Source organism: Tetrao urogallus (assembly GCF_951394365.1).
Source record: "Tetrao urogallus genome assembly, chromosome: 8".
Taxonomy (NCBI): Eukaryota; Metazoa; Chordata; class Aves; order Galliformes; family Phasianidae; genus Tetrao; species Tetrao urogallus.
This window is the reverse complement of record NC_136821.1, coordinates 562,830-578,123: the sequence shown is the minus strand read 5'-3', so window position 1 is coordinate 578,123 and position 15,294 is coordinate 562,830. Positions and strand designations below refer to the sequence as shown.

At 47.6% G+C, this 15,294-nt stretch overlaps 1 protein-coding gene across 3 annotated transcripts in view; it reads right to left on the bottom strand.

Annotated features, from left to right (window-relative positions):
• Nucleotides 1–4,878: 4,878 nt before the first annotated feature.
• ACVR1 (activin A receptor type 1) overlaps nt 4,879–15,294 on the bottom strand; it is a gene marked incomplete at its 3' end in the record, with an annotated part of 30,396 nt that continues 19,980 nt past the window's right edge. Inside the window, exons 7-10 of one of the 3 annotated variants that reach the window (XM_079538812.1) lie at nt 13,027–13,302; nt 10,092–10,289; nt 5,722–5,852; nt 4,879–5,013 (exon numbers count right to left, since the gene is read on the bottom strand). In XM_079538812.1, the coding sequence (XP_079394938.1) occupies nt 4,879–5,013; nt 5,722–5,852; nt 10,092–10,289; nt 13,027–13,302 (740 nt within the window). The remainder of the gene's footprint in view (nt 5,014–5,721; nt 5,853–10,091; nt 10,290–13,026; nt 13,303–15,294) is intronic. The other 2 variants (XM_079538813.1, XM_079538814.1) reach the window with 2 other exon arrangements.

Sequence of the window (15,294 nt, the reverse complement as noted above, 5' to 3'; positions counted from 1 at the left end):
CTATAATAACGCTAACACTGTGTGTCTTCAAAACACACTTAAGACCTTTTGCTTCCATGTCAGCTACTAAAAATTAATTGTCTGGACATTCCACACGTTACTGTATTTTGTGGTCTAAGATGCCTGCATGATTTGGAATATTGCCTTTCAAATCACCCCTTGGGTCTGAAACTTTGGAAGGCTTCATGGAAATAAATACATCAGAATTGTTGTAATTATTATTGATACAAAATTACAAACTATGCCATTGCAGAGCTGCTTTGAAACAGAACTAAGAACCAGCCAACCCCACACTGCTGTTTTCTCAGCCCTTCTCTCCCCTCAGCTCCCCATTGTTTGCTCCCACTCTAACCCAGTCACTGCTCAGGAGGCACTCAGAGTTGCTACCCTACAAAAGGCAGCCCGCTGCTGGAGCAATAGCCAACAGCCTCGTGACAAAACTGCTGCTCTGAACATTGGCCTTTTCTTGTTTTCCGAAGATTACCAGCATTGCTTTACTCTGAAGGCATTAGTGTGGCAAGCTGTTTGAGATGCAGTAAAAGGGGGAAATGCTGTGGCCTGAATTTAAATTGCACTGCTGGGACTTAAAAGCGAGGCTCACTCAGCACAGAGGTGGAGATGCTGGGCGCCCACCCTGCTGCCAGCTGGGGTCTGGGGACGGGGACACAGCAGCCCCTGCTGTGCTGAGGCAGTAGGGGCTGGGAGATGCCCAGGATCATGGAAGGAACTTTTAAAGTCTCATCCAACCCAACCGTTCCGTGATTCTATGATCTTCAAGGTCCCTTCTGGCACCACTACCCATGGTTCTATGATTCCTGAGGTCCCCTCCACACGAGCTATCCTATTGCTCTATGATACGATACCTGCGATCGCTGATCTCTCACCCTCTGTCCTCATCAGACCTCTGACACACCAAACGCCAGTGGGAACACGAGCCGACCAAACAAAGGATGAGAAGAACAAAGATCCTACTCTGAGGCACCGTGGGGCAGACGTGCTCCCAGGCTGCATGTCTGCACGGCATGGCTCACAGGGGACCGAAACAGTGTATCTGAGGGATGTAGTGGCCTCTGGAAAGGGGTAACACCGTGAAAGCATTTACCAACTGGAAGCACTTCTGGGGTTGGCGGGAAAACAAGAATTCTGTTCTGTAATTTGTTTTGTTCCACACCACGACAAAACCGATGGGACTCCAGTGAGAGCAGAACGAAGCAAAGCGCACAGACAGCGCCGGGCAGCGCCGCGCACACGGCCGGGTCTGCGCCGTCCTGCTTCGCTCCCTCGCAGCTCCCAGGAATCCGCACAGCTGCCGTCAGAGCGACGTCCGCGGAACGGCACCGCTCTGAGAGCGGCGGGGAAAAGACTCCGAGGATTCCCGGCCGTTCCGGGCGCCGTCGCAGCGCGGAGCTCCGCCGGGCACTGCCAGAGCCGCGCTGCAGGACGCTTTTAGCACACAAATGAGATGATCGCTGACCCAAATCCCCGCCTGACGTCACCCTCAGCGCGGGGCGGAGCGGACCGACGAGAGAAGGGAATCGCGCAGCGCAAAGCGGCGTCCCACGAGCGGAGCAGCATCAGCTCCACGGCGGCAGCTCCGCGCCCGGCACTGCAGGCACCGCCTCCGAAACGGTTTGGGATTTTCCTTCCAAGTGGGGACAAAGCGCACACGTTATTCCCGGTTGGGAGCTTGTGTCACAGCTCAGCGCTGCTGCGGTGGTCCCAGAGCTCTTTTCCACCTTCACGGCTCTGCGATTCCGCTTTGCGCAGCCGTCCCGCAGCCCGTGCCGAAGCTCAGCACCTCTTCGTGCCGCCGCTGCGCCGCACAGGTCAGGCCGTGGAGCTTTGCGTTGATGCCCCGCGTTACTCGTTCTCACACACCGGCCCTCCCCGTGCCCGCGGCCGGGCCATCGCCATAGTAACAAATGGCACAACGCGCTGTGTGCGTATCAGCGCTCCAAATCCCTTTAGAAGATTATATTTTACGGGAGGAACGGAGGAACAGCCATTAACAAGCACACGGGAGAAACACAGTGTGTGCTGGGGGAGGTGCTGGCCTGAGACGCTGCACTGGAGGCTCCGAGCTGTATCACCCCCATCCCCCGCAGTCTTGACAGCACCAGCAGCATCTCCCCGCTGCTCCGACCCTCAGCAATGACCCACACCCAGCACTGAGCTCTTCCTCCTTGGATCCTGCTCCAAACCCCCACTTCTGCACATTTGGAAGCACGGCTGTACTCCCTGCCCCACCCTGCAGCTGTGTGTTGGGGACACACAGCACTGACCCATCTCTTCTCACTGTTGATCCCCACGCAGAGAGCTTCTCCTGATGCAAGTCTGAAGGTCCATCAATGAAAATGATAGCTGACATTTCACGAAGCGTAGACCAAAAACACCTCATCTGCAGGGCATGCAGGTAGGTTTGCTCAGCAGCAGCCCTGGGCAGCTCCACACGCTGAAGGAAGCTTCCAGCAGCAGCTCCAACCACAGGGGCTCACTCTGGCACAGCCAGTGCCTGGCACTGAACAAGATTTTAAAAAATTAATTAAAAAATAATTTATTTTTACCCTGGCAGCAGCTTGCTTGGATAATCTCTACCTAAGCCTGAATAAATGAGTGGTTACTGAGCTTTTTCTGGCTTGTTTTCCCATAGCAGGTTACCCCTGCTCTGCTGACAGGGAAGGCCCATGCTCCAGGCTTATCACATCGCAGCTCTCCCATCCAGGAGGGCCCACCCACACTCAGAGGACAGCAGAGCTCTGCCACAGACGCACGTGGCAAGACGTGTGCACCAGGCAACAAGAACTAAGGAGCCTCGGGCAACAGCTGGTACCAGAAAGCATCGCTAGCACTGCTGATCTCGGTTGAGATGCTCCCTGTTACCTCCATTCATCCCCTGTTGCTCCATTCGCATCCCATCTCCAGTCCAACAGACGGATTCCCTCCCCAGCTGCAGTTGTTTAACGGCCCACCTGGCACACATCGAACACCCAGACCAATTCAAGGCAAACCAGAGCACACTCAGCCAACAGAGCCTTTGACTTCCTATTAAGAAAAATCAGATCCCACATTTTGGCAGCAGCAGCAGCATTAGATCTGCTCAGATCCTCACCAGGAATAATTACCAGATCCAGTGACTGATGGCCACTGGTGACTGCAGGCTGTCACACCAGGCCAGCCCCCAGCCCAACGGGGCACAGCACCCAATGAGAGGCAGTGCCAAGTCCAAACAGCAGGAACCAAGGACACACCACACCGTGCAGGGCAGCGGAGATGGGGCCGAGGAGGAGGAATCGCAGAGAAACAGGAGAGTGGGATCTGCTGGGCACACAGCAAAGAAGGGAACTCTGACAACTGCGAATCCAGAGGTGTCACGGCATAACGGACGTGTTTTCAGTTCCTGGGATCGTCTGCAGCATCTCAAGGCCCTGAACGAGGGAGCTCACCAACAGACAACAGCACACGCACTGACCGGCTGCCGCTCCGCACGCAGCGAGATGGGGGGAAGCAGCCAGGCAGGGCTCTGCAGGAGCACAGCTGGGCTCCCCCCGCTCAGCTGCAGGGACCTGGGAGCGGCTCCTGCAGGACGTGCCTGTGAGTCTGCCCAGCAGCAGCACACAGCGACGGCTGCCGAGCCTCAGCTGCTCCGAGCTCAGCCCTGCACCGCCGGCCCACCGCACCTACCTGTGAGCACAGCCCTGCTGCAGCAGCACGCGTGGCTAAGAGGCAGGAACAGAACTGAAACGCCTTCGCTTGACTTGAAAACATTCTATTTAATTTATACAAATAACTACTAAATAGAAAAAGTAGATTAAAACAAAATAGTTATTTTTCTGGCAGAGTTTAAATGCATATTATATAGCTTAGAAGAAATAAAATGCATTCTCCCCACAGCATTCATGACCTAAAGTTCTAGTTAATTCCTCCGCTGCTTTCCTCCTCTAGCTCGGTAAGATACTGGACACGCTGTCCTGTGAGTAATGGCTATATATATGTTCCATATTTGAACTGAAAATATGTTACAGACCACACACCTACAAATGTGAAGCACTTAAGATGTGACTATTGAGTTGTAATAAGATAATACAGAAAACAATTTATGCTTCAGGTTATATCGTGTTACAAAAACGTTTGTGTAAAATCATGAAAGAGGCCACATAAAAATAAGCTTTAACTTTATGCACTCACTGTACAGTTTAAAAACTGGCAAGTGCACTGTAATAAATAATTTGCAAGTTTTGTATAAACGAGAAATTCCTAATGTTCAGCATTATTGTAAACATCAGTACACGTAAAATGCAGCTAAAATCTGACGGTTACGTTTTCTTTCCTTTGTCCAAATTCTTTTCCTATTATTCAGGCATGGATCAACGCAGTTTACAGCCAATTGTATTTTTGGCAAGTCACGTCATTAAAATTAACAGTGACAGTGCAAGTAAGGAATGCAAAGAATTCCTAGTGCAATAAAGAAGAGAAGCACAGGCAATATTGCTGATTAAAATTACCACTTCCGCGTGTTCACCCTGGGAGTGATTAGGAGAATTTAAAAATAAAAGGAAAAAAAACGGGAGGGGGGGAAGCTGTTCAAAGCCATTATTTAATGCCCTGATCTCGTCTTAGGATTTCTCTGTCTTCCTTCAGGCCACTACCTTTGCAACAGTACATCCAGCATGAGTCTTTATAGCTTGACCGTTTGTGAAATGCCCATCGCAGTCACTGAGCAAAGTCCGTATGGTGCCGGTGTCTCCCAGGCGGACGGCTTGGTAGGAGCTGCTGCCTCTGGAAGAAGCCACGTGGGGACCGATGACATGAGCTGCCTGGCCGGGCTGCCTCTGAGCCAGACAGGTGCCTTCCTGTCAGGAAAGCACCACAAGAAGAAGGTCAACAGTCAGCTTTCAGTTTATCTAAGGAATTGTCAATTTTGGTCAAAGTCTTTTTGATTCGCAGGGCTGTTAGTCTTGCTGATGGATTCTGATACCAGCATTCTTTCATCAACTTGGCAAGAGATGTTAACGTCTGGAAAAGAATAAGAACAAAACACGCACGTGAGTACACAAATCACAATCCAGAGCAGCAACAGATTGGGCTGCTGGGCCCTAACACGGCGTGGCTTTACTACCTTACACATCACCCGTTCAGTATTTCAAATATACGAGCTTTGAGTGTTGAAAAATAAGAGTTTGATAATTAAAGAGAAGAAGTGACAAGACAATGGCTGACTGCAGTGTCAAAGCACCGTAATTTTAGAATAGCAGTCTGAGGGGTCTGGACTGACTGGGATGAAGGAAAACTTCAGCAGCAGCCTTTCAGAGCGAACAGTCCCTTATCATGTGGGTGGGGGTGGTGCGGTGTAGAAATCAGAACTTTGTTCCAAGTCTGTATGCTTATGAGCCACAGAAAGGCCTAACAGGCTGCATTTCCCCTATGTGTATACACCCTTGGAAAGTGAGTAATAACAAAGGGGGAGTCGTGTGAAAACAAGTATTAATTCTTATTACTGGAGGACCAGTGTGAGAATAGCTCAGATTTAACAGTCTGCTCAATTCTTCTTCCTTCTGCAACATCAAGGTCCACACCTACGTGTCTGAAACCTATATGGGTAATTCTCCTGGCAAGTAGCACTGAGATCATCTCAGCTTCGGGTGGCTATGGCAGCAGATTGGACGGCTTCAGTTCAGAAACGGGGTCGGCTTCTACAAACCATACGCAGGAACGTCCACTTACAGGGTCTGAGAACCACCTGTTGGGAATGTTTGGCCTTTGCTGATCTACACAGACCACTTTCCTCATGTCTTCAAAACTGGGATCATTTGGAACCAGGTCATAAAACGGTGGTTTATAGTCTTCTACAATACCTAGTGAGATACAAACAAGAGAGGCATCATTAAATGGCTGTCAGTGAAAGAGCACCTCTGCAAAGCCAGCACACACAAACTAGCTGCCTGAGAAGCACAAAAATAGTTTTAAGGCTCCGTGTTAAACAGTCATTAAAAACATAGGACAGCACTTACTGTCACAGCAAGAGTTTCTCCTACCATTCTGCAAATTAAAAGCTACGTCCACTTTGGAGATGCCTGAGCCAAAGTAAGAGGTAAAATTCACTTGCTGGAAAGTCATCTTCCGTAAGGCATGGAGGTTTACAGGATACCAGAAAACTGAGATTTCTACTAGAACAGCATCAAATTTCCACATCTGCACTGTTGTTTTCAATGGGTTTGACACACTTTGCATTGCTTCACGCATCATGAAAGAGTCCAGCAAGGATGTCAGCATCTACAGGCCCTCACGCCGCTGCTTCACATAAAATCATTTCTTCTACAACACAGTAAAATGCTTAGGGTAAGTGGCGCCACATATCTTCAGGTACAGGCTTTGCTGTGGTATCTGAATGCATTTTCTGCCTTGAAAAGTGAGCGAACAAGAAGTTGTGTCTCTCCTTCGTCCCCCAGGTTACATAAGAGCAGCAGGCTAAAAGACTTTTGCCTACTCACTACTGCATGCGTGCAGCACTGCTGCTGTTGTGGATTAAGCTCACCAATGATCTAGGGAGCTCAGCTTTCTTTGGAAATCAATTTAAAAACTGGTGTTTCAAGTCAGGCACTTGGACCAGCAGCTTGGAGAAATACTGAGCAAATGAAGTCCTCTGTGTACAGTGGAAGTGTGGACAGAATGAAGCTAAAACTGCTGTTTAGCAGCCCGGCAGCTGGCCTATAATCAGATACACGTGAAATTCAGGACATTTTTTATTACTTCAGACACACCTGAGTAGAAAAACAGTTCTCAGAAGCTTTGCAACAGCGCTTGGGATTTAATGCTCTTGTTCTACTGGAGACTAAGACTGAACTCACACAGACACTCTGTAAAAGCCTGTAAATCTGCCTGTGGGGACTGGACTTCAGCAAATCCTAGCTCACGTAGGAGACAGCTCAAAGACCTGGCTACCCAAGGGATGCTCCAGAACAGAGCCACTGACAGCCACAGGTTTGCCACGTGGACTCACAACAAGCTATGCATGCCATGTGTGCCACGTTCCATTTCCAAGCAACTTCTAACTGCATCTACTGAACGTCACCTAGAGGGCTGAACTCTTGGTCACATCCTCCTCCTGCATACTCCCAGAACACAAAATGAAGTCTGTGAGAATTCAAGAACACAAATAAGCTCTTTTGCATCAGTATCGTTTGAAATGGAAGCACAGAGACAGCAGTGGTTTCACACCATTCACACGCAAACCCTCAGAGCTACACGGTGCAGTCCTGGAGGCGCAGCCAGTGGCATTACGACACCGACAGACCATCACTGAACAAGCCCAGCTCTATTTCAGCTTCCTACACTCACGGAGGCATTCCAACAAGAGAACACACAGGTGGCTATCTGAGGTACAGCACAGTATTAGAACACAAAGTGAAGTCCTGCCTTACTCCAACAGTCACTGGAGCGCTCTGATCCCCCAGGGACGGCTGCTGGCTGCAGCAGCAGCTGGCTGGCACAGGCACTGAGTGCCACCTCTCACCCACATGCCTCCTCCCAGCAAGATGGCCATCCTGAACTGTGACACGCTTCCCTTTCCACTTCCAGAGGAAAGGAAATGAACCTCTTACCACAAGAGGCCCCGAAGTCGTTAAGCACAACCTACAGCTTGCCATTTTCGGGACAGCCTTAATGACTTCTGTCACTGACAATACCCTACGCTTTTCTCTCTGGAGGAGCTGGTTTTTGCTAACCAAATGCAGTGCAACTCACACAGAGCAGCAGTTTTTTCCACTTTTATCCTTTGTTACTTACATGAAGGCTTATCTTGTGTGCAGAAGCGTACTGCTGGAGCAATGTAGGACCTCTGCAAACCCCCAGGCTGCAGGTACAGCCCCGCGGGCACAGCGCTGACCACATGCCATTGAGCAGCAGCCCTTCCAAGCTTGGTGTCTCACATCAAATACGATCACATTATTGCAAATGACAGCTAAGACCTAAGGAACAGACTGCACTGCAGAGGAAGCACATTCCACAGCCGTGAGTAACCACTGCAGTGAGCAAGCACTGCTCTATTGACATAGAGTGAAACGCCACTGGGGGGCTCAAATCACATTTATGTACAGTGAGAATTGCTGAGGGGCTCCTGCTGCAGCACAGGGACAGCACACAAGCACTCTTGGTTGTGGAGAAGTTTCGTAATGTTCTCCTCCTCCTGCTAAACCACAACAGAAAAGCATTGAGAATCATGGTGTTGCCTTGTAGACCAAAGAAAAGCAACAGATTTGTGGTTCAAATCGCAACAACCTTGGGTTCTCCAGGAATGAATGTACTTAGGCTGACATGGAGCAGATTTCAAGTTCACACCAAGCAATAGATGGCAAACATCCTCCTAGAAGAGGAGGATGAGCAAAGCCCTATTATCACATACACCAGGCACACCTGCCCCATGCTCACCTCACATCTTATTACTCAGTTCACATGAACCCTGCTGCCTCCATCTTCGCAAGCTCACTTCAAGTACCAAAGTCTTGTTACAGACCAGACAGGGTTATCTGATGAATTCCACCCAGTCAATCACTTGGATTTCTGAGAGAAAATGTTTACTTCACCTCAAACCAGTGCAAGGAAATGTAATCACTTTCAAGCAACAGCCTGGAATACAGAACAATGGAAGTAAGTACAGCTGAGTTCGTACCACTGCTGCCTCCAACTTCAGACTCACTGGCAGGACTAATGCCACGAGGTACCCACATTACTGTTACAAGAGCTTCCATGGCAGCATCAACCTCGGCCTGAAGTAAATTCCCAAAGCCTTTCCTTATCTTCTTCGTAGGTTTGCAGTCTGTGCTGAGCTTTCTGCTATCTTAGTTAAGCTGCCAGCACAATCCAAACCTGCTAGTTCAACATTAGCTCAAGTAGGTCTCCTGTGAACTGCTGTTACTGCAACTGCACGTATAAATACACGTCTCAGCATGGGAACGTTTCGATATGTACCATTACACAGAACTTTCATTTTAAGAGGTAATCAACATAGGACTGTATGTGTTATCTACCAAATACACACAAAGTATATTAAAAATATAGTTACTGATTAAAAAAAGAAGAGCAGGACCTCTGAAGCCACTCGATTACCCTGATCTTATGCTCTAGGGGAGATTCCATTCTAGGTCACTTGAGAAGCGGAAAAGTAGCATCTAGCCTTATAAGGAGGCTTAAACAAGCCCATGCCTGAGCCTACCTCTGAGTTTCGGTATCTGCAAGGCAGCTTTGTTCAGGCAGCTTATCAGCATCCCAGAGAGGAAAGGCAGAGAGGAGATGATGCAGGGGAACATCACGAGGCACATACCTGGCCTTTCACTGGCACGTGGGCCAGGCTTTGTTACACTGGATGAGCTACCAGCAGTCTTCACCATCACACCTCACAGCAGCCCACCTCTGAACACCCACTGCTCATTCATACCTCACTCTCTCCAATAAAATCACTCATTCTCTCTCCTTTGGCTCTTGGCAAAGTCCTTTGGGAACAAAACAAGGTCCAAAAACCAGAGAGGACTTCTGAATGACAAGGAATCACACGAGCAGATACCCAGCTTCAGGGTCTTTACATTCAGACTCCCTTGCCAATGAAACAATGTAATGCTGTGTGCTACAAAACAGAACTGTACTCTGACCAAAGCTCTGGGAGTGGTTCACTTGGTATAGCAAGAGCATCCCTGAATTCCAATTGTTTCACTTCTTAACTTTCTACATTTTCCTCCTCTTTAGGTTCTTTAGGTTTTGTTGCGTGAAACAGACACCTGAAAGCGTTCACTGTGATTTAATGGCACATACAAAAGGTCACAGATTCCACGGCCTAAGATTTTAGTTTAGTTGACTATCTGACAAAATATTTCTCGTCATTATTCAGGATTCAGAAGGGACCCCTTTTTCCCCCCTCCACATTACGTTCCGGTGTCCAGCTTACCGGCAGCTTCAAAGGAGGCAGCAACGTGCCAAGAACAAGCAGGCTTGGAGGTGCAGTGTTTTGCTGCACCCCCCGTGCATTTCAGTGGCAGATTCTCCGCAGCCAGTTATTTGCCTAACACACTGCAAACACAACGACTGGGGTCCCAAACACCTACCATTGCTAACCATGCGCCGAGCCACCTCCCACAGGACCAGCCCGAAGGCCCAGATGTCGACCCTCTTGTAGGAGTCGAAGCAGTCAGCCTGGATGGTTTCGTCCAACACCTCCGGCGCCATGTAGCGTTTGGTGCCCACTCGGGGGTTGTTCCCCACATCCAACTGGTTCGTGCTTTGGGAGTGCATGACTGCAAGGCCTGGACAACAGAGAAGAACTGTTGAACCCCTTTGGAAGCAGACATTAGAAGTTACACGTCAGGAGCGACACCCAGCAGACAGTTCATTAAAAAGAAGGAACTCAGAGTCCAGCTGTCTGAAGACCAACTGGGTCAGTTCCACAGCAGCCCTCAAAAACAGCCTCGTGTCCACAGTCTCAGTAATCCCTCAGGAGGTATTGATCTATTAAACACGCTATTGCACGGCTCTAAAATGCTGTTATTATAAGAACTAAATGTTTTGCAGCCACTGGATGTCACCGGCGCTCTAGGCACGTATACACACAAGGCTGGGCAGCTGTTACTGAGAAGAAAACAATTCTACCCAGCATTCAAATTTATTTATAGAACTTTTGGGTAGGTGGATGCATCTGAGCTGTGGGAGAAGAGAAGAAAAACACTGCATGACAGATATACACAAGTTAAAAAATAAAGCTGGAAAATAAAAGCCACCGCATTTGTAGTATCTTGAAAAATAAACATCCTCAAGTGATCCAAAATGAGTCAGCCAAAACCACTCTACCAGGCTTCTACTAATTACCAAACATTTAAGCAAAGAACATTATGTGAGGGTCTAATTTACTGTAAATTCGGAAACGCACAAAGTACTCATTTTGCCATGGTAAACAGCCAGCACTGCAAATTGAGCAGCTACAGGTGCATGACATAACTAAGCAATAGAAAAGGCACGGACTCCTGGCTTTCCTCAGCAACTCCTTACTAATTTCCATTTAGCACGACTGTTTTAGATGGAACTAAGAAGCCCTTACTTCAGGCCCAAAAAACATTAGCTCACCTGCCATTTATTTTACTTTTCTTCCTTACCAAAACTTCACAGGAACAAAAATCTGGAAAATCCTCTCCTGCAATTCAAGTGACTTCAGACTGCTAAGAAAACGCTCCTGGCACCTTGAGAAAGATGCTATCTACTGACTGCCCCATTGCCACTCAGAGATGGAGCTGAACAGCCTATCCTCCAGATAAAAATCATTGTTGTCCTAGTTGTTTTTTTCTTTTCTCTTCAGATCTCACACACTGGAAACAGAGGTTAGAAAACAAATTTCCTGGCAACCTCTACACATGTCAAGACTCTGGAGGACACTGGTAAAATTCATAATGTTCCATCCAAATAGGGCAAAACAGATTCAATAGATTGATGGGTCAAAGTTTAGGGCTGAGGGATGCGAGTCAGCATCCAGTACACCATAAACTGAGAACGTGTTGCAATCATGTCAGGAGACAGCCATGTTGTAATCAGTCCTCATCACAGTGACATCTGTGCTGCTCAGAAGACAGACATCGCACTGCTTCACTTCCCCTTCACCACAGAACACCCCCCTGCACATTAAAACCAAGCAAGCTCTTACTGTAAGATACCAACCCTCTAAAAAACAAAGAGTGTCAGGGAAAAAATGATGGAACACACCGACATTCAGGTTGCTAAAAGAATCACTGTTACTATGCTGGGATATTTCCAGGAACAGAAAGTGAGTAGATGTGTTCTGCCAGTACTCTTCATACCTTCCTTACAAATACAAGTTCTTGTCTCAAGCTGAGGTTCACTGCTCAGTGTGAAGGGAGGAGTTCAGTGACGGAGTAAGAGGAGAGCTGAGTTTTTTCTTAATTTTTCTTTTTGTATAAGCTTTACACCACAGTTTTATAAAGTTGCATATGTGATGTACGACCATGTACGAGAACTGCTTTATAAAGCAGAATAGATCAATTACAGGGCAGAGCTTTCTCAGGCCTAACAGCACTGACAGACTGAAGCAACACTGACATCTGTCCTTGAACTTCATGAGAGCTTTTGCATAGCTAGGACATACTTGCTAACTCTCCTCCTTACACATAAGAAGCAAAAAGTGCATGACAAATACACGCCTGCATTTTTAAACATTTAAAATATAGGTATTTTACCATCACAAAAGTTATTCAGGAAATGTTTATGACTGTCCTTGCTCAGAGAATCCCTCTGATTTTTAAGGCTTCCAGGTAAACCATAGTATGACTTGGGCTGGGGGGACCTGGTAGATCACCCAGTGGATTTCATTTGGTTAGTGTAGTGTTAATCAACGCCAGGACGTGCTGGCCCCTTCTCAGTACGAACATGAATCAAGAGCCAGTCCCTGCAGTTCTGTTTTTCAACATACAGCTCTATGTTTTACTATTTCTCTGCAATTTTTGATAGGCCATGACTCTCCAATGCTTCTCCCTTCTGTTTATAAAAAAAAAGCATTTTGCAGACAGCCCTGCTGGTGTGAGCACTGCCGCAGCCATCCCACCAGCCTGATGCCTCAAGCCAGCTGTTGTGGAGGGCTTTGTCTTCGACTGAGTTACCTGGGCAAAAAGCACAACTGGACAGACATCTTGGAGACCTACAGGCTTGGAATAGTGAGCACACAAACAGAAGGGCACTTGAAGGATCAGAACCACTGCAACCGCTGCCCGTGTAGACCTGTGAGTGGCATCCAGCAACAGAAGACCAAGAACAAATCCTAAACGTTCCATCTGTTTGTGAACTCTGCCCTGGGCCTTGGAGCTGTGCAGCTGCACAGCAGCATCTCTAAGTTAGAAGTGCCACCTAGCGGCTGCCAGACCTTCAGGGCAACACCAGTAATTCTCACACTGAGTTTCCTTCAGGGCTATTTGAGGTAGGAGTTATCCAATAGATTTGGCTGCTGCAGGAACACAGAGTGCATTAGCACTGAAATGAACTCACCCAAGTCTGCTATGCAGCACTGTCCATTTTTCTTAACGAGGATATTTTTGCTCTTCAAGTCCCGATGAGAAATGGCAGGCTTCCCCTGCGTTCCAAATATCTCTATGTGCAAATGTGCAAGGCCACTGGCTATGGACAGTACTATCCGCAGGCAGCTGACAGTGTCCAGGGTGGTGAGCTGCAGGTAGTCATACAAGGACCCCATCTCGTGGTAGTGAGTAATTAACCACAGCTGAGTGCTAGAGTTTCTGGAAGTCATATCGGATGCAATAAAACCTAGAAAAGATGGAAAAAGAGAGAAAAAAAGAGTGACTAAGTGACTTCCTTAAGAAAAGAACCAACACAACTAGGCCTCTTGTACATTTTAAAACTCAACTGAACTGAAACTTGACCACCAGCATACAACACTGAAAACAGACTGCAGGTATTACCACAAGGAAAAAAACAGTTCATACGTTCTGGAACTCTAGCTCAAGTCCATGCACAAGGATGTCTTTGTATGGAGTCACGCCAAACAATTACTTGTCAGGACCATATATTTTTTGAAGTCCAAAACAAATACATTTTGTAGTCCCACGGGAAGCACCACATCCTTCAGATTGAGCAGACTGACAAAGCCCATCCCACCCCACAACCACCCCAGCCACCTGATGGGCTGCAGGCCGCGGTCGCACAGCAGCCCTCACAGCTGGCATTGCTCTGTGCTGCAAGCACAGCAGGTGGCTACAGGCAGTGTGGCAGTCCCGTGAGATCTGCACTCCAAAACCAAGCTACAGCAGTTCTACTTCAACCTGCATGCACACCACTTCTACAGTGAAGTGAGGTAGAGCACCTGAACACATCAGGGCTGTACTTAACAACTGCTTGCTAGAAGGGGACAAAGGAATTTCTCTTCTAAGCTCACGAACCTCAAGGACTGTTTCTGAAAGTATGAGTTCTTAAAACTTCACCCAAAGGTCAGGCGTTGCTCCCTTCCTGCTACCTCTGAAGCTGGGCATCAGCACACTGCTGTGCTCTCACCTGCGCTGGCCAAGAAGCAGCAGAAGCATTGCTCTCAAGCCAGAGGAACAAACTGGGTTTATTAAAAGCCTGTGTAAGACATTTGTCAGCAAGAACACCCACTGCACTCTTCTGGAAGTCAGATCTCTCCACAACACGACAATATCATAGATGACAAGTGTTTAAAGCCAGCAAATTTGACAGTCATCAAGACAGACGAAACACTAAGAGAGGAACATGGGAAACATGTAATGTAATTTCAGTCAAGTTCCTTGCTCTCTGGGAAAGGAAAGTTCAATAATTCACATCTCAGGAGTTCACCAAATTATTTATGTAGTAACAAAGGAATTGCTTCAGGAAACATTAGAGCAGCATCTAGCAGAGTGAGCCACACAGCCAAGGAATATTCTCAGACAGGAAAGATGAAGGAGCCCCAATAAAAATGTCTGACGACAGACTGTGGGTGAGGTAAGGCAGTGAGCAGAAGACAAGGTGTTGCTTTTATTTGTGAAGGTGACTCCCCAGAAGAGAAGCCTGTGTCCAGCTGAATAAAAACAGCTTCAGCCACAGCTGATAACATCAAAAGCCCTTTTTACCTAAGCTCTTGGACTCAAGAGCTCAAAGGATGCACAAGATTAGAAATCATCACACTTGACTATTTACAGGGAAATGAGATAAGGGCAACCATAACCGAAGTTAAACCCCAAAGATTCATAAGTTTGACTTAAGCTCTGAGCAGAACAATCAAATTTAACAAAAAATAAACTCTGCTACGAGTCCATTTATTCAGGCACAAGGGAAAAGAGAAACTCCTCCCCAATCATTCTCCTCTCAATCCTCCCAGGTAAACTCAAGTTGTAACAACACCAGACCCACCAGAACCTCTTCACCTATACATTGCACAACGCTCTTCCTCACCATTTCACCTCCCTGCAAGAACTGCTGCAAGGCTGAACCCTCAGCAGGAGGGGCCGTGGCACCTCCTTCCCTCTCTACATGCTATAGTGCCAACAATCAATTAATCCACTTGACTGTTTTGTGCCAGAGCATTTCTGCAGGACAATGAAGCACAGTTGCTGGGACACTTCCTCCATTTATGGGACTCAGACTTCAGCACCTTCCTGAAAGTCCCCCTGCTTAAAATTCCCTTCAACCACTGAATACAAACACAAGAGTTAGCTCCTGAGAACTGCGAGATGTAAAGTAGCACAGAACTGTCACATAAGTCAACAGTTTGGTTAACTTACCTTCATGTCAACTATGTGAATA